Raw genomic sequence first — 25,817 nt, 5'->3', positions numbered from 1 at the left:
GATTCTTTGATCACTGTGACAACCCTTCACGACTTCAGTTATACTGTACGTTATTGAGCACGAGCAGAGGTGGGATCCAGCAGGTTCTCACAGGTTCCCGAGAGTAGGTTACTAATTATTTGTGTGTGCCGAGAGGGGGTTACTAATTGGTGATTTTGCCACGTGATTTTTGCCTTAGTTACGCCCTTCCTCTCAGCAGAAGTGCGCAGAACTTGAAGCAGTCTAGCAGGAGGTGCACTGGCGTGCGTGGCAGCCTGCGCCTGCGTGCATTCGTTTCCCGCCCAAGGACTGGCGCAGCTGCTGCGTCCTTGCCCCAGCCCCGCCCAGGAATGCCCTACCCCCGAAATGCCCAGCCACGCCCCCATCGTACCCCGCCCAGCCCCATTGGCGCTATGCCACAGTTTGAATCCCACCACCATGGGAAGCTGTTACTAAAATGTTTGGATCCCACCACTGAGCACGAGAGGAAAAGGGGAGGCAGACTCAGAGCCCCCCAAATGTTTGCCCTGGCTGGATATCCAGCCATTATTTATGATTGCCAGCAATCCCTCCCCCTCACCGGAACTCACCAGTCCACGTGCAGGCAGTTCGGGAGAGGAGCTTGAGACATTTGCACAGGGACCCACAGGGCAGGATCTGCTGTGTGTCGATGTATTATTTAATTGTACCTTTGCTTCATTTGCACTCACCTGGGATTTGCAGACAGCAGAATCAGTGATGGTGGCTTGGGTTGGTTCTCTATAAGCTCTGTGCCAAGTGAGATAAGATATCTCCCCTCTCTCCAGATTTTCTAGCAAAATCTGGGAAAAGGAGGAGGCCCCAAGAATGTTGTGCTTCTATCTAGCCCTTTACCCATTGTGGGCAGCCTTGTTCATTGATTCTCCCCCTCCCTCTTCCTCAGCATCTGGTGTGAACTGACTTTTCACTGCCTGTACAGCAAAAGAGGTGGTTCTCATGGTTGCCCAGATTGTGGTTCCTTGCAGAATCATTCACAGGGAATCCTAGTCACTGTAGTGGTGGTGGTGGTTCTGTGAAAGCTGTTGCAACATGGCATTCAGGAACTCCTTTGGATCACAGCCAAAGACTGTAAAGCCCTCTGTATAGTTATAATCTCACTTTTATCCGGTGCTTCCTGCGTATGGTATGGTTCTCCCCTTCCCATTTTGGTATGGTATGGAGCCAGCGTGGTATAGTGGTTAAGAACAGGTGGATTCTAATCTGGAGAACCAGATTTGATTCCCCATTCCTCCACCTGAGTGGCAAACACTTATCTGGTTAACCAGATGTGGTTCCGCACTCCTACATTCCTGCTGGGTGACCTTGGGCTAGTCACAGTTCTCTCAGGACTCTCTCAGCCCCACCTACCTCACAAGGTGTCTGTTGTGGGGAGAGGAAGGGAAAAGAGCTTGTAAGCCACTTTGAGTCTCCTTACGGGAGAAAAAGGTGGGATATAAATCCTCCTCCTCCTCCTCCTCCTCCTCCTCCTCCTCCTTTTGTCACAACCACCCTTGCTCAACCCAGGTCATCTGGTGACCTTTGTGGCTAAATGGAGAGATCTGATTCTGGTCCTAGTTCAGTGCCACTATACCACATTGGTTCTCAACAGTTAAACTGCAGAGAAAGAAATGGTGGGAAATGATGACAAAGAAAGATGATGGGAGGGAATGGGGAAATGGTAGCGTTGATTTAGGGGGCATGAGCAGAAGCCCAGTTTTGAATTATGTGCTTTTGAAATCAGCCCATTCCATCAAGCTGGTGTCCACTGATGCCATCTTTTCTGATCCAGGCAGCAATTTCAATGCGCAATTGTTGATTTCATGACGTGAAAAGGGTATTCAGTAATTACAGAAGGCTAATCATTTGTTTTCTTTTCCAGACTGCTAAAACATGTGAAAACTTCATTAAACTATGCAAGAAAAATTACTACGATGGGACCATTTTTCACAGATCAATTCGTAATTTTGTGGTGAGTATGGGAAACAGACATGAAGGTCCGACACCCCCCCCCCCACACACACACACGACAACTATAGCACAACTTAATTAAGATTCTTGTGTTTAATCCCCTCTGGACCAGAATTTGCAGTAGACATAAACTAAACCCGATGTGAACAGAAAATATTTCTTGAGAACAAAATCACCCTTCCGGAGTAAGAGCAATATTGGATTGCCTAGCAACCCGCGTTGAGTAAGTCAGGCTGTCATCAACCATTTCCAAGCACTCTCGAGTCAAGAATGTCGTCTTCCTTCGGTTTCCGCAAACCTTTAGTTCATAGCGTTTGTGACCTTGATTGATTTTGGTATTTTTGCCCCACTTTTCAATTAAAAATAATTGGCTCCCAGAGGGTTTTACGGCAATTGGAAGCTAATACCTTATATAAATTAAAATAAAGATTTGAGGGAGAGCTTGGTCCAGGCATGTTGGGAGTATGCCTGAGCATTGCATCTTTCAGTGATGGCCAGGGGCAGATTGGACATTCAGGCCCCCAGGAGAAGCGAGCTGATGGGCTGATAGCCCGGGCGTCCCCCCACCTGACTGAGCCATACCACCCTTAAGCAAGGAGGAGCTCCGACCTTATGTGAGGCAGGTGTGAGCTGCCTCTACCACTAGCTGCTTTCCTCAGGAGCTGACAGCTGGAGCTGGAACCATGCATGGGAGAGGGGCATCAGCCGTCAGTTCATCTGTGAAAATAAGGGCGCTCCTGTATTCTTCCGACTCTCCCATTAATGCAACAGGCGACATTGCCCATGCCCACCCCCTGTCTTACCCTGCACGGCGCACTGCCAGACTTCTTCTCTGCCATCTGTCATTGACTCTGCAACAGCCAGCCTCAAACTGGCTTCCAAAACAGGTCTCGCAATCAACTGGCCATTAAGTTCCCCTTTTGGAAAATCTTGAGAATGTTTCATAGGCTTTGTGATCTTCCTGTGGATCGAGTTGTACTTACTGCAGAGCAGTTACAATGCAGGTTGGTTTGGGCATTGTGTAGACTGCATTGGATTGTTACAAAGAAGTCTCTGTGGGTGATGGTCACGAGCCCTGGCAGTTGCCGTGCTTGTGCATTCGCTCCCTCCCTCTCTCCCTCCCTCCCTTCCTCTCTCACCTGTACCTACCTCGAAGGGTTGTTGCAGTGATAAAATAGCAAGGGAAGATCCATGAATGTGACCTTGAGCTCCAAGGAGGAAGGGTACGATAAAGTTGTAGCAGATAAACTGGGTCAGAAATGAGGGCTAATGAAGGGATTGTCGTAAAGGAGAAACATGGACAAAATTAGTTACACAAAACACTAATTGAACAACACAGTTAGGAAAGGAAGGGAACTAAATGAGTGGCCGATCAGAAAGAGAATTGCAATAACTGAGTTGCACTAGAGGACATGCAGTGAACAGAGAGGCTATACCAGGGGTAGGGAACCTGCAGCTCGAGAGCCGTATGTGGCTCTTCTACCCTTGCACTGTGGCTCATCGAAGCCGGTGCCGCTGGCTATTCTATCCCTTGCCTCAGCCTCTGCAGGCAGCAGAGGCGGAGGCACACCAACTGCCCGTGAAGCCGCTACTGCTGGGCCGCGCCACGGGCTTCCCCTCTCGCCTGCCCCTTTGGTGTGGGGCGGGCGCTTTCCCAGCGGCCGGCGAGGCCGAGCCGCTGGCCCCATCCTTGCCTGCCCTGCAGGCAGCAGGGCGGACGCATCCATGCGCTTCTCAGAATGAGCGGAGTAAAAGGTAAAAAAAACCAATATATACAGTGTTATCTTTATTTTAAATGTCAAAAATTATTTGCGGCTCCAAGTGTTTTCTTTTCCCATGGAAAATGGGTCCAAATGGCTCTTTGAGTGTTAAAGGTTCCCTACCCCTGGGCTATACCTTTGCAATAAAGCTGACGAGAAGGAATAATTCAGGAAAATTAAAAAAGTTGGAAGTGACAAGTTTTTGACTAAAAGTAGAGACGCATCAAAGGGCAACTTCAGGCAGCCGTACTTGGACCCAAAGAAGAAAATTAAGGAAAGAGGCAGGTCCAGGTTCTGTGTTCCAGATACATGTAAGAGAATGAGGAGGAGGCCTGGACAGCAGCAGAAACAATGAGATCAGGAAAGGAAATTTGAGCCAAAGTGGTAATAAATGTTAAGGAAGTGAATGGTGGTACCCAGAAAGGAGGTAGACAGAGGAAAGTGAAACGTACCCTTGAAGTCCTCCAGGAGAAAAGGGGTCAAGAAGTGGGTGAGTCCAGATCAAATAGGCTCAGAAAAGGGAGAATAAATGGTGAGAATAAAACCGGGAACCTGAGCACCCATCCCCCGAACATGACAAAGAGAGAAGATCAGAAGGAGCAACAGAGTCAAAAGAAAAATAGCCAAGAGATTAAGGATGGAACGAGTAAAAGATTGGTACAAGTAAGATTCATTGCGATAGCAAAAAAAAGGGAAAACTCTCTAAATATTTTAATTTTTTTTACAGTCCCAATATATCATCAGCTTTTTTTTTTTTAGCTCAGGTAAATGCACTACTTGTGGTAGAAACAGTGGATTGTTGTTAGAATTGCCAACCTGCAGGTGGTGGCTGGAGATCTCCTGAGATTACGGCTGATCTCCAGGTGACAGAAATCAGTTCACCTACAGAAAATGGCTGCTTTGAAAGGTGAACTGTGTGGCACTGTGTCCTATTGAAGTCCCTCCCCTCCCCAGGCTCCACCTCCTTGGGCTCCACCCCCAAAATCTCCAGATGTTCTCCAATCCAGACATGACAACCCTAGCTGTCGTTCTGGGGTCCCTCTAAGGCAAGAGATCCTGTCCATGCCGAAGAGCAGACATTGAATCACTAACTCATTTTTTCTTTAGTTGTGGTTTATATTCCACTCCAAGGACTTGCTTTCTTACACCTCTTGTTGCTAAGGCTCATTCTGCACATGCAGAATAATGCACTTTCAAACTGCTTTCAGTGCTCTTTGAAGCTGTACGGAATAGCAAAATCCACTTGCAAACAGTTGAGAAAATGGTTTGAAAACACATTATTTTGCGTGTGTGGAAGGGGCCTATGTTTCCTGTCTGTTCACATGATTTTCACCCTTTATTTCTCTTAGCAGGTAGCGGTAAAAGAATCACACTCTCTTTAGTTAAATTTATTATTTCTGCTCTTAAAATTAAGAACTCGTATGTATCCTCCAAACCTGGAGATCGAACTTTTAAAAATATTTCATAATTTGGGATTTGATATCTGATTCATCCATGTGCTGTGGCACTTAGGTGCTCAAATTTTGGAATAAGAACATGAAAACTTATCTCGCTCTTCCATTTCTGGACTGCCACACCTCCATTTTACTAAAATAACTGTATGCTGACTTTCTCCGGAGACTCCAGCCGTCAAAACAACAAAACTGAATGCAGTCCAATAGACACGCAAGCACCACCATCAGTTTACACAAAAGACTGTGACAACCTCACCAAAGAGCTTAGACACCACTCCTAATAAAAATGCAGGCAACCTGCTTTCGAGTTAAGAAAGGCTTGCAAAAAGATTTCCACCTGACCACTTTTTTTCAAAACAGAAGAGGGAGGCCAACAACTTCGACAACCCTCCTGCTGTTTACATAATTGCAGAGTGTGATTATTTAAACAGAGGCTGTCCCAGACTTTCCTTAGATGTTTAAAGCGGAGGGTGGGGGGACAGATGGTAGAAATGTAACCCATAGAGCTGGAACCTGACAAGGGATAGAAGAGCGGGGCAACAGTGATGGATGGGAAAGTGAATTAGAAGTAAGGAAAAGACAACAGGAAGAAGAATTGGAATCGATAAGCTTGGAGCAGCATAGAGCAGGAATCAATAGGCTGTTGAGCAGAAGATGTGGCAAGGGAGACTGCAAAACATCAATTTGAGCTTCCGTGCCGTTGTGGGGAACGTGAGGCTTGCGCCATTTTCAGCATGAGCCCAAATCAAGTGTGCTCACCTTCCGCATTGATTTTCAGCCCCGTTTATCCCCACGTAAAAGGATGTGAAATTATTCCTTAAATGCATTAACAGTCTTATCTGGTGATGCTCCGTTATCGACCGAGCGCAGCAGCTAAGTGTGGTTTTGGATGTGCTTTTCTGTTTTGCTTTTCGGTCTGCAAAGGAGTCTGCATTGTGCTCGCAAAGGCACGTTCCACTTGTCTGTTCCTGGCAGTCTGTTCTCGCAAAGTCACGTGTTATTCAAAAGTAACCCTAGCAGCGCCATCCTCAGCAACATTATGCCCTTCTAAGTCCACTGACTTCAGTGCACTTAATCTCTGCTTAGGAGTGCCCTGCAAAGCGTGTATCTAAAGAACTGGAAGCACTGCAGGTTCTTTGGAAGAATGGTTTAATTCGTGTAGATATAAAACACCAATGGGTTGCTTTGGTCCTTGAAGGAGGCCAGAGTGACCTTTTTGCTTTGCAGCAAGACCTGCAGGATTGTCTGCTGTGCTGAAGGGCTTCTCCCATCCAAGCCCAGCAGTTTAGAAGAAGAAGAAGAAAAGTTTGGATTTATAGCCCACCTTTCTCTCCTGCAAGGAGACTCAAGATGGCTTACAAGCTGTTTTCCTCTCCCCACAACAGACACCTTGTGGGGTAGGTGGGGTTGAGAGAGTTCCGAAGAACTGTGACTAGCCCAAGGTCACCCAGCAGGAATGTAGGAGTGCGGAAACACATCTGGTTCACCAGATAAGCCCCTGCCACTCAGGCGGAGGAGTGGGGAATCAAACTCGGTTCTCCAGATTAGAATCCACCTGCTTTAAATCACTACACCTCACTGGCTTTAGACACTGCATCATAAAGTTTTGTCATGCCGGCACTGTTTGGATTCAAATCCGCACTTAGGTGCAAAGGTCACTGGCTGATCTTTTTGCCAGCCGCTGGCTCTCAACCTGATTTGCCTTACCTGCTGTTGTCAGGTAAGGGGTGGAGGGATGGTGTAAGCTGCCCTCACTCCTAAGAGGAAGAGCAGGATAAAAATGTATTAAGTACTATTTGAGGCGCATGTGTTGTTACTAATAATAAAAGGAACCAGGTGTAATTGAATTATCAATTTTTAATACAAGAATAATTTATGTTCCTCTTTTCCCCATGGCTGAAGGAGGCTTACAAGCTCCAATTTAGAGTGTACAGCAACCCCCCTGCAAATACTCTTCCCCTGATGAAAAAAATTTAAATAGGACTAGTTTGACCATTGTGGGTTTTCCGGGCTGTGCCCGGCACTCCCATGTGACCAAAAGGCATGCACCTGGGAACATGGGTGACCCAATGTCCCTATAGGCCAGGGGTCTGCAACCTGCGGCTCTTCAGATGTTTATGAACTACAATTCCCATCAGCCCCTGCCACCATGGCCATTTGGCCATGGTGTCAGGGGCTGATAGGAATTGTAGTCCATGAACATCTGGAGAGCCGCAGGTTGCAGACCCCTGCTATAGGCCTTTCACCTATGAAGGTCAGTTTCCCTAGAGGAAATGGTAGCTTTGGGAAGTGAATTCTCTGACTTCACATGCCTTCTGAGCTCCCTTCCTTCTCTAAGCCCCACCCTCCCAAGACAGTCCCAGGTCTCCAGGAATCTCCCAAGATGAAGCTGCCAACCCTACTAGCAGAAAATCCTATTATTCTAAAAAAAGAATGTTTTCCTATTCTTATGCCCCCACCACACCCTAAACGCTCCTTGTGTTTTGCTTCCACAGATCCAAGGAGGTGACCCTACCGGAACAGGAACAGGTGAGCAAGCTAGTATTCTTACCGATCTGTGTTTTGATGTGGCTGCTGAGCTTGTTTCAAGTTGCATTGTTACTCTACCGACCGTGTTTTTCCGGTCGGCCATCGGCTTATCCCTTGAGCTTGAATGTCACTATTGATTTAATGAAACGCATGGCATTATCCTTAGGGACCCCTCCTCACTTTGACAATGAAGAGCACCCATTGAGATGCTCTGGTGGAAATAAATTCCAGGAGTCCTAAACTGAGCTAACATCCGTTGAAATCAATGGGCTTCAGGAAGGTGTAACTCTTGTTTAGGGTGATCCTTTGGGGGGGCAGAGAGAGTTTTTCCAGAATGGAGGCCCCACCATTGGAAAGCCTGTTCACTATGGTCTTCCAGTTAGCCTCTGAATATGGAGTACCCAGGATGACCATGGGGTCCACAATGAAAGAAAGCCCTTCAGATATCCTGGCTGTAGGTCATTTACGGCTCTGTCAGTCCAAGCCAACATTTTGGGCAATATAAAAAAATGGAAGTCATGAAGAACTTTAAGCATCAGCACAATATGTTAGAATAGTGAGTTCAAGTTCACAAGCTGATGGCTGTATTCTATACTGGGAGTGTCCAACTCTGGTGTGTCCGGGGGTGTTTCGAATGATCCTGTTGCTTTGTGAAAATAGAGGTCCGAGTCCGGACTGCCCTGCATGTCATTTTCATTGTATCCCTCCAGGTTCTCCTGGAACTTTCTCTCTGCAGAAAAGGAATGAGCTTTTCACTGTCATCCAGTCTGCATTTTATTCTAGTGTGGTCTTGTTCTTAACAAAACCTCTTGATCATAGGTGTCAAACTCGCGGCCCTCCAGATGTTATGGACTACAGTTCCCATCATTCCCTGCCAGCATGATGCTGGCAGGGGATGGTGGGAATTGTAGTCCATAACATCTGGAGGGGCATGAGTTTGACACCTGTGCTCTTGATGAAGTGTACTCCATCGCAGAATGTAGCACTGTTGATGAACATGGTTTAGATCCCTCCCTCCCCCACGTATAAAACTCTTGTCCTCTCTGATAAGTTAGACTTGCCCTTTTGCCTTGCCTTTTGCACTGTTATAACAACGGACGTTTTGCCAGTAAGGGACTGTGGCTCAGTGGTTAGATCATATCTTTTTGTTGTTGTTGTTCAGAAAGACCCTGATTCAATCTCCAGCTCCTCCAGTTAAATCTCGGAGATCTCACTGATTCCCTGTCAGCCACTGTAGACATTTCTAGAGCAAATAGTTCAACTTGCTCTAAACTCAAGCGCCTTTCTGTGGCCGTTATCCTTGTATGCTGAGAAGTTTCACTGTCGCCTCCAAAACCTCTCTTAAGACAGGCATGTGTGGAGAAATGCAGACTTTTTAAAGCAAGTACTAAAGCAAGACCCTCATTAAATTCAGAATGAAAGAGATATTGTGGAATTGCTCCTGGCCAAAAGTTGTCAACAGCATCCAAATTCAGTCTTTTTATTACAACCCCCGTCTCTTCCAAAAGAGCAAAATTAGAGTTGTTGTGTTCTGCTTTCACTCCCCCCTTGCTTTTTGTGTGTGGCAGTCCTGACAGATGGTCCAGAAAGATCGGTGGACAATTCAGACAACCGGCCCCACCAAATTAAGCAAAAAAAACCTCCATAGGGTATTTCTTGCTCTTTCTTTGGAACCCAAATGTGATCTTTCAACTTCTTGCCATAAATGAGTCTGTAGACATCTGTGCTGGATGGAGAGAGAGAGGTGATGAGCTTGAAATATCTGTCTGCCACTAAACCAACTAACTGCTCGGCATGCTTTCAGAATTTATTCAGATCTTTTGTGGGCGTCAGCAAGCACAGAGTCAAGTTAGGAGGCCGCGGTTCATGCTTCATGTGGTTAGTTCAAATAAATTGTATTTCAGCTTTTTTCTCTCCCCATTCACGTGCTCTCTTTTTTTTTTTAATTCTTAAAAGTTCCCCAGTATATGTGCCATAGCTGGGAAAGATTGTTTTCTGGGATCTACAAAAACTGCTACTATTCAGATAATACTGAAGTTGATGGACCACTGGTTCTCCCAAGCCAGAATTGGAAACCCACTTCAAAAACGTAACAGCCATTCTTGGTATGGAAGGCAGCCATGGTTTGCAATAACCCTCGCTCACCCAGTTTATACATTGTGGCAAACTATGGTTACCTCAAGCCAGAAATAAGGGGAATTACTGGAACCCATAAGTACTTTTATCAGACATCACGTCGCCACCTGGAACATGGCCAGATTTGTCCTGTTGGCCTTAGAAGCCTGTTTTCCAACCCAATAAGCCCCTCGAGGATAGGGCGGTATATTAAATAAATAAATTGATGATGATGATGATGATGATGATGATGATGATGATGATGATGATGATGATGATGATGATGATGATGATGATGATGATGGTGATGATGTTGAGCAATGGACAGAGAGCTGAGAGATTTTTACCAGATCCAATTCAGTGTTTTCCTGTATCATCTGTTTAACTGAGAGCCAGCATGGTACAGTGGTTAAGAGCGGGTGCACTCTAATCTAGGGAACTGGGTTTGACTCCCCATTCTGCCAGTTTAACTGTGGAGGCTTGTCTGGTGAACCAGATTAGCTTGTGCACTCCATCACATGCCAGCTGGGGGACCTTGGGTGAGTCACAGTTCTTCAGAGCCCTCTCAGCCACACCCACTTCACATGGTGTTTGTTGTTGCGTGGGGGGGGGGGGAAGGAGATTGTTAGCCCCTTTGAGTCTCCTTACAGGAGAGAAAGGGGGATATAAATCCAAACTCTTCTTCTTCTCTTCTCTTATGCCTATAATATATTTAGGTTGGCATGAAACACAAATGGAAACATTAGATCCAAAGGAAGACCGTGAAGGGACATCAGCGTACGGCGGGAGAGTTTCCACCGCTAGGCCCGCATCTTGTATGGAAGGCAGCTCCTCTCGTGTTTCCATCTTGTTTCCTTCCTTCCCTTTAATTGGGTCTGAATGTGCTGCCAGCTGTGTGGCCTTCTGAGATTTTCTTTGAGCTTGTAGCAACCTGTGGGCAGTGACTGTCACTTTTTAAGTATTGATTCTAACTACAATACTAGCTCTTCTGAAAGCTGCTGTAATTCAGAGTGAACCCAGACGTTACAGGGAATTTTGTGCGTTTCTGCGTTTTCTTATTGCTTTCCTCTTTTTGGAGGCCAGTAAAGAGTCCCTTTATTCCACTGGGCAAACCCGAGACGGGGATTTAATCTCTCAAAGCTTGATTGCCTGCTTCCAATTTATGAGTGATGACATTTCAGCTGCCGTATGAATTACTGCAAACCCTTCTGAGCACCTTTGGGCTGACAAGCCTCGGAGAAATAGTGTAAACAAATAAATTCTGCTGGGGTCAGTATCCTGTTGTGCAGTTTCTCAAATGCAGCTGCCAGGGACGGTGAGGCAGGTGGAAGGCACAGGGAAATGGCCAGGAAGTGTGAGCATTGCAGGATTTCTGCAGCGAGAACGGGAACCATTAATGGGGAAAACTCTCTTGTGTCTTACCATCAACCTAAGGAGTTGAAGGGGAAGGCAAGAATTACCGCTTCAATAATTTCCTTTCACAGTTGTGGTTCTTTCCCCTTTCCGCATGTGTCATCAAGGCAATATTGGCTCAGTTTTTATAGGTATGTTGAAGAAAGAAAGTGTTGACCCGCATGGCTCAGACTAGTCTGATCTCATCAGCTGTCAGAAGCAAGCAGAGGCAGCCCTGGTTAATACTTGGATGGGAGACCACCAAGAAATACCAGGTGACTATGGGTGCTGTGTGGTTTCCGGGCTGTATGGCCGTGTTCTAGCAGCATTCTCTCCTGATGGGGGGGGGGTGGGGGGGGGGGGGGGTGGGGGGGGGGGGGGGTGGGGGGGGGGGGGGGTGGGGGGGGGGGGGGGTGGGGGGGGGGGGGGGTGGGGGGGGGGGGGGGTGGGGGGGGGGGGGGGTGGGGGGGGGGGGGGGTGGGGGGGGGGGGGGGTGGGGGGGGGGGGGGGTGGGGGGGGGGGGGGGTGGGGGGGGGGGGGGGTGGGGGGGGGGGGGGGTGGGGGGGGGGGGGGGTGGGGGGGGGGGGGGGTGGGGGGGGGGGGGGGTGGGGGGGGGGGGGGGTGGGGGGGGGGGGGGGTGGGGGGGGGGGGGGGTGGGGGGGGGGGGGGGTGGGGGGGGGGGGGGGTGGGGGGGGGGGGGGGTGGGGGGGGGGGGGGGTGGGGGGGGGGGGGGGTGGGGGGGGGGGGGGGTGGGGGGGGGGGGGGGTGGGGGGGGGGGGGGGTGGGGGGGGGGGGGGGTGGGGGGGGGGGGGGGTGGGGGGGGGGGGGGGTGGGGGGGGGGGGGGGTGGGGGGGGGGGGGGGTGGGGGGGGGGGGGGGTGGGGGGGGGGGGGGGTGGGGGGGGGGGGGGGTGGGGGGGGGGGGGGGTGGGGGGGGGGGGGGGTGGGGGGGGGGGGGGGTGGGGGGGGGGGGGGGTGGGGGGGGGGGGGGGTGGGGGGGGGGGGGGGTGGGGGGGGGGGGGGGTGGGGGGGGGGGGGGGTGGGGGGGGGGGGGGGTGGGGGGGGGGGGGGGTGGGGGGGGGGGGGGGTGGGGGGGGGGGGGGGTGGGGGGGGGGGGGGGTGGGGGGGGGGGGGGGTGGGGGGGGGGGGGGGTGGGGGGGGGGGGGGGTGGGGGGGGGGGGGGGTGGGGGGGGGGGGGGGTGGGGGGGGGGGGGGGTGGGGGGGGGGGGGGGTGGGGGGGGGGGGGGGTGGGGGGGGGGGGGGGTGGGGGGGGGGGGGGGTGGGGGGGGGGGGGGGTGGGGGGGGGGGGGGGTGGGGGGGGGGGGGGGTGGGGGGGGGGGGGGGTGGGGGGGGGGGGGGGTGGGGGGGGGGGGGGGTGGGGGGGGGGGGGGGTGGGGGGGGGGGGGGGTGGGGGGGGGGGGGGGTGGGGGGGGGGGGGGGTGGGGGGGGGGGGGGGTGGGGGGGGGGGGGGGTGGGGGGGGGGGGGGGTGGGGGGGGGGGGGGGTGGGGGGGGGGGGGGGTGGGGGGGGGGGGGGGTGGGGGGGGGGGGGGGTGGGGGGGGGGGGGGGTGGGGGGGGGGGGGGGTGGGGGGGGGGGGGGGTGGGGGGGGGGGGGGGTGGGGGGGGGGGGGGGTGGGGGGGGGGGGGGGTGGGGGGGGGGGGGGGTGGGGGGGGGGGGGGGTGGGGGGGGGGGGGGGTGGGGGGGGGGGGGGGTGGGGGGGGGGGGGGGTGGGGGGGGGGGGGGGTGGGGGGGGGGGGGGGTGGGGGGGGGGGGGGGTGGGGGGGGGGGGGGGTGGGGGGGGGGGGGGGTGGGGGGGGGGGGGGGTGGGGGGGGGGGGGGGTGGGGGGGGGGGGGGGTGGGGGGGGGGGGGGGTGGGGGGGGGGGGGGGTGGGGGGGGGGGGGGGTGGGGGGGGGGGGGGGTGGGGGGGGGGGGGGGTGGGGGGGGGGGGGGGTGGGGGGGGGGGGGGGTGGGGGGGGGGGGGGGTGGGGGGGGGGGGGGGTGGGGGGGGGGGGGGGTGGGGGGGGGGGGGGGTGGGGGGGGGGGGGGGTGGGGGGGGGGGGGGGTGGGGGGGGGGGGGGGTGGGGGGGGGGGGGGGTGGGGGGGGGGGGGGGTGGGGGGGGGGGGGGGTGGGGGGGGGGGGGGGTGGGGGGGGGGGGGGGTGGGGGGGGGGGGGGGTGGGGGGGGGGGGGGGTGGGGGGGGGGGGGGGTGGGGGGGGGGGGGGGTGGGGGGGGGGGGGGGTGGGGGGGGGGGGGGGTGGGGGGGGGGGGGGGTGGGGGGGGGGGGGGGTGGGGGGGGGGGGGGGTGGGGGGGGGGGGGGGTGGGGGGGGGGGGGGGTGGGGGGGGGGGGGGGTGGGGGGGGGGGGGGGTGGGGGGGGGGGGGGGTGGGGGGGGGGGGGGGTGGGGGGGGGGGGGGGTGGGGGGGGGGGGGGGTGGGGGGGGGGGGGGGTGGGGGGGGGGGGGGGTGGGGGGGGGGGGGGGTGGGGGGGGGGGGGGGTGGGGGGGGGGGGGGGTGGGGGGGGGGGGGGGTGGGGGGGGGGGGGGGTGGGGGGGGGGGGGGGTGGGGGGGGGGGGGGGTGGGGGGGGGGGGGGGTGGGGGGGGGGGGGGGTGGGGGGGGGGGGGGGTGGGGGGGGGGGGGGGTGGGGGGGGGGGGGGGTGGGGGGGGGGGGGGGTGGGGGGGGGGGGGGGTGGGGGGGGGGGGGGGTGGGGGGGGGGGGGGGTGGGGGGGGGGGGGGGTGGGGGGGGGGGGGGGTGGGGGGGGGGGGGGGTGGGGGGGGGGGGGGGTGGGGGGGGGGGGGGGTGGGGGGGGGGGGGGGTGGGGGGGGGGGGGGGTGGGGGGGGGGGGGGGTGGGGGGGGGGGGGGGTGGGGGGGGGGGGGGGTGGGGGGGGGGGGGGGTGGGGGGGGGGGGGGGTGGGGGGGGGGGGGGGTGGGGGGGGGGGGGGGTGGGGGGGGGGGGGGGTGGGGGGGGGGGGGGGTGGGGGGGGGGGGGGGTGGGGGGGGGGGGGGGTGGGGGGGGGGGGGGGTGGGGGGGGGGGGGGGTGGGGGGGGGGGGGGGTGGGGGGGGGGGGGGGTGGGGGGGGGGGGGGGTGGGGGGGGGGGGGGGTGGGGGGGGGGGGGGGTGGGGGGGGGGGGGGGTGGGGGGGGGGGGGGGTGGGGGGGGGGGGGGGTGGGGGGGGGGGGGGGTGGGGGGGGGGGGGGGTGGGGGGGGGGGGGGGTGGGGGGGGGGGGGGGTGGGGGGGGGGGGGGGTGGGGGGGGGGGGGGGTGGGGGGGGGGGGGGGTGGGGGGGGGGGGGGGTGGGGGGGGGGGGGGGTGGGGGGGGGGGGGGGTGGGGGGGGGGGGGGGTGGGGGGGGGGGGGGGTGGGGGGGGGGGGGGGTGGGGGGGGGGGGGGGTGGGGGGGGGGGGGGGTGGGGGGGGGGGGGGGTGGGGGGGGGGGGGGGTGGGGGGGGGGGGGGGTGGGGGGGGGGGGGGGTGGGGGGGGGGGGGGGTGGGGGGGGGGGGGGGTGGGGGGGGGGGGGGGTGGGGGGGGGGGGGGGTGGGGGGGGGGGGGGGTGGGGGGGGGGGGGGGTGGGGGGGGGGGGGGGTGGGGGGGGGGGGGGGTGGGGGGGGGGGGGGGTGGGGGGGGGGGGGGGTGGGGGGGGGGGGGGGTGGGGGGGGGGGGGGGTGGGGGGGGGGGGGGGTGGGGGGGGGGGGGGGTGGGGGGGGGGGGGGGTGGGGGGGGGGGGGGGTGGGGGGGGGGGGGGGTGGGGGGGGGGGGGGGTGGGGGGGGGGGGGGGTGGGGGGGGGGGGGGGTGGGGGGGGGGGGGGGTGGGGGGGGGGGGGGGTGGGGGGGGGGGGGGGTGGGGGGGGGGGGGGGTGGGGGGGGGGGGGGGTGGGGGGGGGGGGGGGTGGGGGGGGGGGGGGGTGGGGGGGGGGGGGGGTGGGGGGGGGGGGGGGTGGGGGGGGGGGGGGGTGGGGGGGGGGGGGGGTGGGGGGGGGGGGGGGTGGGGGGGGGGGGGGGTGGGGGGGGGGGGGGGTGGGGGGGGGGGGGGGTGGGGGGGGGGGGGGGTGGGGGGGGGGGGGGGTGGGGGGGGGGGGGGGTGGGGGGGGGGGGGGGTGGGGGGGGGGGGGGGTGGGGGGGGGGGGGGGTGGGGGGGGGGGGGGGTGGGGGGGGGGGGGGGTGGGGGGGGGGGGGGGTGGGGGGGGGGGGGGGTGGGGGGGGGGGGGGGTGGGGGGGGGGGGGGGTGGGGGGGGGGGGGGGTGGGGGGGGGGGGGGGTGGGGGGGGGGGGGGGTGGGGGGGGGGGGGGGTGGGGGGGGGGGGGGGTGGGGGGGGGGGGGGGTGGGGGGGGGGGGGGGTGGGGGGGGGGGGGGGTGGGGGGGGGGGGGGGTGGGGGGGGGGGGGGGTGGGGGGGGGGGGGGGTGGGGGGGGGGGGGGGTGGGGGGGGGGGGGGGTGGGGGGGGGGGGGGGTGGGGGGGGGGGGGGGTGGGGGGGGGGGGGGGTGGGGGGGGGGGGGGGTGGGGGGGGGGGGGGGTGGGGGGGGGGGGGGGTGGGGGGGGGGGGGGGTGGGGGGGGGGGGGGGTGGGGGGGGGGGGGGGTGGGGGGGGGGGGGGGTGGGGGGGGGGGGGGGTGGGGGGGGGGGGGGGTGGGGGGGGGGGGGGGTGGGGGGGGGGGGGGGTGGGGGGGGGGGGGGGTGGGGGGGGGGGGGGGTGGGGGGGGGGGGGGGTGGGGGGGGGGGGGGGTGGGGGGGGGGGGGGGTGGGGGGGGGGGGGGGTGGGGGGGGGGGGGGGTGGGGGGGGGGGGGGGTGGGGGGGGGGGGGGGTGGGGGGGGGGGGGGGTGGGGGGGGGGGGGGGTGGGGGGGGGGGGGGGTGGGGGGGGGGGGGGGTGGGGGGGGGGGGGGGTGGGGGGGGGGGGGGGTGGGGGGGGGGGGGGGTGGGGGGGGGGGGGGGTGGGGGGGGGGGGGGGTGGGGGGGGGGGGGGGTGGGGGGGGGGGGGGGTGGGGGGGGGGGGGGGTGGGGGGGGGGGGGGGTGGGGGGGGGGGGGGGTGGGGGGGGGGGGGGGTGGGGGGGGGGGGGGGTGGGGGGGGGGGGGGGTGGGGGGGGGGGGGGGGGGGGGGGGGGGGGGGTGGGGGGGGGGGGGGGTGGGGGGGGGGGGGGGAGGGGGGGGTGGGGGGTGGGGGGGTGTGGGGGGGGGGGGGGGGGGGGGGGGGGGGGGGGGGGGAGGGGGGGGGGGGGGGGGGGGGGAGCGGGGGGGGGGCGGGGGGGAGAGGGTGGGGGGGGGGCGGGGGGGGGGGGGCGGGGGTTGGTAAGGGGTGGGGGGGGGGGGCGGGGTGGGGGGGGGGGGGGGGGGGGGGGGGGCTCTCCAGATGTTCAGGAACTACAATTCCCATCAGCCCCTACCAGCATGGCCAATTGGCCATGCTGACAGAGGCTGATGGGAATTGTAGTTCCTGAACATCTGGAGAGCCGCAGGTTCCCTACCCCTGGGCTAGTCACAGTTCTTCGGAACTCTCTCAGCCCCACCTACCTCACTGGGTGTTTGTTGTGAGGGGGGGGGGAAGGGAAAGGAGATTGTAAGCCCCTTTGTGTCTCGTTACAGGAGAGAAAGGCAGGTTATACATCCAAACTCTTCTTCTTCTTCTTAAAGAAGAAGACATCTACACTTGCAACTATTAATATGTTATACCCCACTGAAGCCCCTCCCCTCCCCAAATCCCTCCTTCAGGCTCCACCCCCAAAATCTCTGGCTATTTCCCAACCTAGTGCTGTCAAGCCTATGAGGGGGAAGGTGGGGTGTGGAAAGGGGAAGTACCCCGGCATGGTTGATGCCATAGAGTCTACCTTCCATGCAGTGGTTTCCCCCAGAGAAACTGACCTCTGTCATCTGGAGAGCAGTTGTAATTCTGGGAGATTTCAAGGCCCGCCCACTGGGAGACTGGCAACCAAAACCCTGGGGAGAAGCAGCAGTGGTTAAGAGGTGACATAATAGCCATGTTTAGATATTTGAGGGGATGTCAGGTTGGTGAGGGAGCAAGCTTGTTTTCTGCTGCTCCAGAGACTAGGACCAGGAGTAATGGGTTCAAGGTGAAGGAAAAGAGATTCCACCTAAACATCAGGAAAAGCTTCCTGACTGTCAGGGCTGTTCAACAGTAGAGTGCACTACCTCGGAGGAGTGTGGTGGAGTCTCCTTCTTTGGAGGTTTTTAAAGAGAGGCTGGATGGCCATCTGTCAGGAGTGCTTTGATTGTGTGTTCCTGCATTGCAGGGGGTTGGACCTGATGGCCCTGGAGGTCTCTTCCAACTCTATGATTCTCTGATTCTGTGAGATACTTAGTTCTCCCCCACTGGCTGTTTCCCCCCCACCCCCTCCACCGGTTTCCTGCTGAGTGTTTGCAAGTATAAAATGTACCAGGAATGCTGTTGTAGAGGAAGGAGAGCTTGGGAGGCTGATTTGGAGCAGCAAAATCACGAGGAAAGCATTATGCACTCTCTCTGCTACCAAACCATATTGAAACTTTTCTCATTGAACAGAACTCAAGTTGGGACTCAAGTTATGCACCATAGTATCCAACATAGAGATTAGCCCCTCCCCCCCCCCAAAATAAATGACAAGAAAAGGAAAAGGAAAAGGAAGTCACCACCATCTTTGAGCAGGAGTCCTCCCACTTCATTTCCCCAATTTTTGTACATTTTCTTCCCTCCCCAAAAGATAGATTTTTTTAAAAAACGCAGTTCATTTAAGAATCGCAACCACTGCGAATGATGTATTCCTGCCTACTCCTTTGTTCAGATTATTACAGGTTTAGTTATTTTTAACATGTTTTTGAGGACCCTCTTTCTATCAAAATCAATTTTTAAAAAACGTGACAAGCAAGCGTTTAACTCTCCGGAAAGAGCCAGCTTTTTCCGTGACAACAGACAAGTTGCTATGGTTTGAAAATCAGCCTGGAGACCAGGTGCCATTTTTTCGTACTTCTGAAGCAGCAGGGGCCCAAAATGTTCTTTTCTGTGGCACGCTCAATTTCAAAACTAGCGTTGAGAATGGCTCGTGTAAGTTGAGGGGCCCTCAGGAATTGAACCGCAGGAGTAAAGGTGGCAAATAACTGGGAAATCCACACCCTCTCCAGCGAGCCTTCCAGCATACTATATTCTCTTAGGGCACGAGTAGACAAAATGGCATCCCCCTCAGCTGTTTTGCCTCAGAAACTCTCCTTCTTTAACTAGCCTTGACTAGGGAGGTTGCCAACTCCAGGTGAGAACTTGTGGGTCATCATGGGGAAATAAAGTGTTGGGAAAGTTCTTTCTGACTCAGACCTCACCTTGTGGAATTACTATCACGTATGTTTTGTTAGCCACCTTGGTGGCCTTTATGAGGGCAGAATATAGATTTTGTAAACAAATATTAGCTCAGGGCCATTTCAAAAAGTAATATTTTTCTGCATAATTGGAGAATCCCCTGAATGTGCAGATCCGCCTTGCTTGTGGGTGGCCTCTTGCCGCATTTCTTGCAGCCTCTCAACCATCGAGGATGATATTAGAAAGGATGGTTTGTTTGATCAAATTACTCTGGAAACAGCTGCCTGTGTGTTTTGCTTGGGCTGTAGACTATGTGGGCTTGTTTAAGTCTCACGTTTCTAGATTGTTTGCTAGGATTGCCAGCTTTGGCTTTGGAAATTCGTGGAGATTAGGGGACGGTGTCTGGGGAGAACGGCGTTTGAGGTTGAGAATATACTCAGCAAGGATATAACACCGTACAGTTTGTTTGCGCTCCAAAGCTGCGGTGTTGTTGCTTAGAGATAAGGTGGAATTTTGAGAGAACTTCAGGCTGTCCCTGGAGGTTGGCAACCCTGTGTGCCTAACCAATGTATATTCACCCGTTCCTTCCTAAGAACGTGTTCCTGGGAGTCAGCTCCATCGCATAGGCAGACTTGCTTAGGGCAACCTTGTGATTTTATAAACTACTTCCCTCATTATCCATAGGCTTTGTTAATTCTGATGGTTGAAATAAATATATAGAACTAATTTTTTAAAAACTGCACTTTTAGCTCTTCATTAGCTAAACATATTAGGAGGGTTAGAATACCCTGTTGCTTGCTTTGATCTAAACCCTGCTGTTGCAGTATGAATTCTAAAGTCCTACATTCTACCAAGCCATTAACAGTAAATATCTGATGTGCAAAAATATGTATGAGAGCCAGCGTGGTGTTAAGAGCAGGTGGATTCTAATCTGGAGAACCAGGTTTGATTCCCCACTCCTCCACCTGAGTGGCAGAGGCTTATCTGGTGAACCGGATGTGTTTCTGCATTCCTACATTCCTGCTGGGTGACCTTGGGCTAGTCACAGTTCTTTGGAACACTCGGCCCCACCTACCTCACCAGGTGTCTGTTGTGGGGAGAGGAAGGGAAAGAAGCTTGTAAGCCACCTTGAGTCTCCTCACAGGAGAGAAAGGCAAGGTATAAATCCAAACTCCTCCTCTTCCTCCTCCTCTTCTTCACAAATACTGGGGAGAGACATAGCATTTGACATCCAAGTTTCTGGAATTCTTGAGTTAGTGCACCTGTTGTTCTTCACACTATGGGAAGACACGAGTTATTGGTCTCTTGGAAAAGCAAGTGTTCTAGTTCAATCTGCAGCGAACCCCCAAGGCTGACTTCTGCTGCTTGTGACCTTTTGTCCATCATGACCAGTACAGTTTACCATCACGAGCAGAAGCGTCTCGCATCCCCCTGTCTGGTCCTGGGGATTTAAACCGTGCACATCTGTATGCAGAGCAGGTGCTCTGCCACTTTGTCACAGCCACTGAGCCACGGCCGCTCACTGAAGTCTGGCTTTGTTTTCAGTCGCTTTGAGCGAATAATGTTCGGAAAAGTGAGATACAAATAAACTGTAGTAAATAAGTAAGAGGTAATTGGGGGCGGGCGGAAGCCGCTGGGGACTTTCCCACCCTGCCCAGCGTCTGCTGCTCGTGATTCCCTTTTCTTCCTCCTTCAATGGCTTTTCTCCCGTTGCAATTGTCATTGTCTCCAATTGCTTTGCAGCCCAAGTGTGCTAATAGCCCGTTGAGGGTAGCAGATGCTTTCACGAGCCACTCTGTTGCTAGCGATACGGCATCTCCAGAGGATTTGTAAGCCTGTTCCGCCAGCAGACCGGCCTCTTCCCAGCCTGTTCAGATGCAGTTCTGGTGTTTCTGATAATGATGCTAAGGGGAAATCTGTTTCTTCCCACTCCACCCCCCACCCCAACCCCTTTCTAATGGTTTGTCAAACAAGATTATAGACTCGGCTGTATAACTATGGAAATGACTCATCTCAGCATTTTCTCTCCTGATTAGAAATAATCCTAGAGGAAAATGAAAATGTCACATCTGTCACAAATAATGCGGAAATGACAACCCAGCAGAAGAGTGCGTGCTCAGAGGCTCCATTTTCTATCTGAAGTTGTTCAAGAAATGTCTGAACTTCGCAGAGCTCTGGGCCACCTCTGAATGGAGAGCCAGTACACTATAGAACCGTGGTGGCGAACCTTTGGCACTCCAGATGTTATGGACTACAATTCCCATCAGCCCCTGCCAATTGGCCATGCTGGCCATGCTGGCCAATTGGCCATGCTGGCAGGGGCTGATGGGAATTGCAGTCCATAACAACTGGAGTGCCAAAGGTTCGCCACCACTGCTATAGAAATTAGAATGAGGTCTCCAGCGGGGTGCCCGTGGGCGCTGTGGTGACTAACGACACATTTTTTGGCACCCAGCAAGTGTTTTTAAGAAGTGGGTGGGGCCAGATAAGGGTGTTGCTCTGCAAGACTTCTAACTGATCATTGACAGTGGTCAGTTGTGCAGATCTTGTTAAATGTTGCACTGGCAGGAGCTGCCACCTCACCACAAGGGTCGGCACTGTGTTGTTGAAATTAAGCTGCGGCAACCATTTTTAGGCTGACTTTTGCCTCCTGCAGCAGCCATTTTGTAGCTGCTGCTTTGTTGCTGCACCCGCCACGCCATGTCAGGATTCCAAAGAGAGAGCCAGCGTGGTGTACTGGTTAAGAGCAGGTGGGTTCTAATCTGGAGAACCGGGTTTGATTCCCCACTCCTCCTCCTGAGTGGCAGAGGCTTATCTGGTGAACCAGATGTGTTTCTGCACTCCTACATTCCTGCTGGGTGACCTTGGGCTACTCACAGTTCTTCGAAACTCTCTCAGCCCCACCCGCCTCACAAGGTGTCTGTTGTGGGGAGAGGAAAGGAAAGGAGCTTGTAAGCCATCTTGAGTCTCCTTACAGGAGAGAAAGGTGGGGTATAAATCCAAACTCCTCCTCTTCTTCCTCTTCCTCCTCATTCTTGTTCTTCCTCCCCAGGTCCTGGGGTCTGTTGGTGGCTCTATGGTTCATGCTTGAACATGTGAATGTAACAAGCTGACAAGCATTTAGTTCATCTGCTCAGTTCTGTCCACTTAGACTCTCGGCAATTCTCCAGCATCTCAGGCACAAAAGGGCCGTTTCTAACCTCTGCGCCTCCTCTACCTTTCTTTTCTGGGCACACAGAGTGTGAAATCCCCACTCTACCATGATTTACATTTAGGGTACTTTGGGCCATTTGCCCTCCCTCACTCTAACCAGCCTCATGGAGTTCTTGGAAGGATAAAATTCATCCATTTCATCATCCATTGATTTGTACCCACTTTCTCCCCAGTGGGGACATGAGAACCATATTTACTGCTCTGAGCTCAAGGCAGGATAGAAATGTGATATATTGCCCCTGAGCAGTGCGGCTTCATTAGGTTGTCCAAGTTGGTCTTCTTGGGAACTTTCCCATGATCTCACCGCCTGAGGTTCTCTTAGTTTCCCCTCAGGCCTTTAAAGTGGCCATGTGAAAATGGAAGTCTTCCTCAGGCTATTGGACGTCAGTCTGTCTGTTCTGCTTTTATCCCCCTCTCTCTTCAAGAAGCTCAGGAAAGCATCTGTTGGTGGTCTCTGATAGAGGTTAATGAGTTTTCTCAGCCACGGCTTCCCCTCTGTTTCATTCTCCTCAGGACCCAGAGGCTTTTTTATCATTGTTGCAGTTCTCAGTTGCATATTATGGATTGCCATCTTTATCATAAAGAAAACTCAGCTCTTTGCCAGGATCTGACTGAATTCTCACATGTCAAAATGACAGCTGTGGGATTTCAGAGAGTATAAAAATTTAGCCGTTCGAGATATTATGTGCGCAGAGGAAGGTGATATCTTTGTGACTGGGCAAATGTTCACTTGTTTGTTTGTTTATTCTTAATTCCAGGAGGAGAATCTTATTGGGGGAAACCATTTAAGGATGAGTTCAAGCCCAACCTGTCTCACACGGGACGAGGCATCCTCAGCATGGCCAATTCTGGACCCAATTGTAACAAGTCCCAATTGTAAGTAGTCACTTCCTCTGGTTTTGTGGCACATTGCTTAAGGAAGATAGGACCATCAGCAGCTACTGGCCATGGTGACTACAAGGATGTCCACAATCTGAGGTGGAAAATCCCTGAATACCCATGCTAGGAGGCAACATTAGGAGAAGGCCTTGGCATCTTGCTAGTGACTGGTTGACTATGGTGAGAGACAAGGTTGGCAGCTCTGGGTTGGGAAGTACCTGGACATTTTAGGGGTGGAGTCTGAAGAGGACAGGGTTCAGATATGGGAGGGGCTTCAATAGGGTATGATGTCATAACGTCTACCTTCCAAAGCAGCCATTTTCTCCAGGTGAATTGATCTTGGTTGCTTGGAGATCAGTTGTAGTCGTGAGGGATCTCCCTGGAGACCTGGTGGGCAACCCTTTGTGAGACTAGATGGACCATGGTTTTGATCCTGCAGGGCTGCTCTTGTGACATGGAAGAAGGCAGTGGACTCTGGTGCATTTGCACATAGGCACATAAGCCTTGCTGTTCGGTCTCAGTGGGGTCCAATGGGCTTTATGCAGCCGTAGGCCAGCTGACCCTCCCAAGGCCTAAAAGTCTGTAACTGGATGGGCTGGTTGACCCCCCCCACCCCTGGTGTGTGAGGCTGACATTGAATGGGGTGCAGAGGAAAGTTCTGCTTTTTGTGTCTCATCCGTTGCACTTGCGACACATTGTTTTGAGCCATCATGTGCATGTTTTCAAACATAACCACACTCACTGATCCAAAACGTCCACTTCCACCCTCCAGAGACTCCAGTGGGGTCACATGTCCCCGGGCGCACGCCAGCTGGTCATGTGGGGGGTGTGGAATCTCCCACACACACCTCCCCTCCGCCCCGCCTCACCAGGCTGCTCCTTCAGTCAGCAGAGCCTCTGCCGGCTGAAGGAACAGCCTGGCTGGGCCACCGGCGGGCCTCTTTCTCTGCCGGTCTGCCCAACTGCAAGGTAAGTGGGGCGGGGGGCGGGCGTAGGGGGCGGGGGGTGCTCAGAGCAGGTTTCGCTCCTGGTGCCATTTCCCCACCCTATGCCTCTGCCCCCCCCCCCCCCCCCCCAAAAAAAAAATGTTGTTCTGTGCTCTGGGAAGCTAGGTTCAAATCTTTACTCTGCCATGAAACTTACTGGGTTACTATGGACCATCTCACCTTTCAGTCTAACAGGGATGGTACGAAGATAAATGGGAGGAAGGGGAAATGTGTAAGTCACCCTGCGCTCTTTTGATGGATAAAAGCAAGTTAGATAGGTCAAAAGGCTCACTTCTGTGTACACTGTGCCAAAGTGCAGCCGAGCTAGTCCCAAACCCATCAATTCCAAGCTGGCCGTTCTTATCTTAGAAGAGACCTTCGCCTTCTCTTGCACACAGGAAGGGAATGCCTCTTTCAGGATGGTACCTATTACAGCGTGTGCGTTTGTGATCTAAATACAATAAAACAAATAAAACTGAACTCTTGTTTCATTCATATGCAGATGGGGGCAGGTCTAATCTTTTAATTCTCATAAGAGTCGTCTGTGGTGATTTCCTTGAGTGTAAAGCCTGCTTAAAGGCTACAGTAATAGAATAAATTAAAAATCTTTACAGATTTATCTCCCTGCCTAAATTCATTTATACCAAGTTAGAAGTCACATTGGGTGAACTCGTTCGCTTTGTTTGTATAACGCTTCTCAGTGCGTGTTCATAAAAGGGTAAAACTATTAATACATGTAGATCTTGAATGGATCCAGATGTGACCCTTCCTCCTCTGGATGACCTGAGTGCTGGTAACTGAAAATGAGAGGGAGGCAGGTTTAACAGAAGGCTCCTGGCTGCTGCCTCCCATCCTCTGTAGCTAAAACCAGCGTGGTGTAGTGGTTAAGAGCAGGTGCACACTGATCTGGAGAACTGGGTTTGATTCCCCTCTCTGCCACTTGAGCTATGGAGACTTATCTGGTGAACCAGATTAGCTTGTGCACTCCACACATGCCAGCTGGGTGACCTTGGGTAGTCACAGTTCTTTGGAACTCTCTCAGCCCCACCTACCTCACAGGGTGTTTGTTGTGGGGACTGGGGAGGGAAAGGCGATTGTAAGTCCCTTTGAGTCTCCTTACAGTCTCCTTGAGTCTCCCTAGGTGGAGCCTAAGGAGGGCGGGATTTAGGGAGGGGAGGGATCTCAGCAAGGTATAATGTTCTAGAATCTACCCTACAAAGCCACCATTTTCTCCAGAGGAACCAACCCTGCATGGCCTCCATCTTTTGAAAAGTTTTGGTCTGTTCTGTAATGTATGAGTATGATCTGTCTTTTTTTCCCCTCCCTTTCCAGCTTTATCACATTCCGTTCATGCGCGTACCTGGACAAGAAGCACACCGTGTTTGGGAGGTAAAGAGACAACTTTCATTAAATTGTGCATATTGTTGCCCTGTGTATTTTGATGGCAGATAAAGCAGTCATCCTCAAGCAAAAAAACTTGACAACTGTTTTCATTCTGATAGATCAACTTGATGGGCAAAAGTGATATTTCCTCTCTTTGTGTTCATTGATTTCCCCCCCCCCCTCCCCTATTCACATGGTGTAGGGTTTGTATCATCTTTCTCCTTTTCTGCTGTTTTGGCAAAGATGTGAGAGATTTTCAAAGGTAAAGAATCTGGGGTGCTGAAAAGCCAAAATTCTTGCAATTTCCCATTATTAAACCTATTCTGGTGCTGCACCATGAGACCCAGCATGGTGTAGTAAGAGCAGGTGCACTCTAATCTGCGGAACCGGGTTTGATTCCGCGCTCTGCCACTTTAGCTGTGGAGGCTCATTTGGTGAACTAGATTAGCTTCTGCACTCTAACATATGCCAGCTGGGTGACCTTGGGCTAGTCACAGTTCTTCGGAGCTCTCTCAGCCCAACCTACTTCACAGGGTGTTTGTTGTGAGGGGGGAAAGAAAAGGGGATTGTAAACCCCTCTGAGGGCCTTTCCCCACTTACCTTAAGCCCCGCGCTACTCTCTTCAAGTAGCGGGGCGGGTCTCGGAACTCCCCACTTTACAGTGGCTGCAACAGCCAAGCCGCCCCACACTGCCGCTGGGTCAGCGCCTCTCCTCAGCATCGCCGGGCATCCCTGGCATGCTTGGAGAAAACGGGCGCTTTTGATGGACTCTTCGCCGCAGAGCGCGGGATCGTGGGGACACCCAGGCACACACCAGGGATGCCGCACACTGAGAGCAGCATGCGGCATAGGGGGGATCGCTTTGAGTGG

At 56.2% G+C, this 25,817-nt stretch overlaps 1 protein-coding gene across 1 annotated transcript in view; it reads left to right on the top strand.

The window, feature by feature from the left end:
* The window catches only part of PPIL2 (peptidylprolyl isomerase like 2), a 102,993-nt gene that overhangs the window by 61,292 nt on the left and 15,884 nt on the right, over window positions 1-25,817 (top strand). The window contains exons 13-16 of the mRNA XM_048514446.1: window positions 1,877-1,966; window positions 7,675-7,708; window positions 22,458-22,575; window positions 24,897-24,953. Coding sequence (XP_048370403.1) covers window positions 1,877-1,966; window positions 7,675-7,708; window positions 22,458-22,575; window positions 24,897-24,953 — 299 coding nt within the window. The remainder of the gene's footprint in view (window positions 1-1,876; window positions 1,967-7,674; window positions 7,709-22,457; window positions 22,576-24,896; window positions 24,954-25,817) is intronic.

This window comes from Sphaerodactylus townsendi, linkage group LG13, assembly GCF_021028975.2.
Source record: "Sphaerodactylus townsendi isolate TG3544 linkage group LG13, MPM_Stown_v2.3, whole genome shotgun sequence".
NCBI lineage: Eukaryota > Metazoa > Chordata > Lepidosauria > Squamata > Sphaerodactylidae > Sphaerodactylus > Sphaerodactylus townsendi.
Note: the sequence above shows the minus strand (reverse complement) of the source record. Positions and strands in the feature narration are given on the sequence as shown.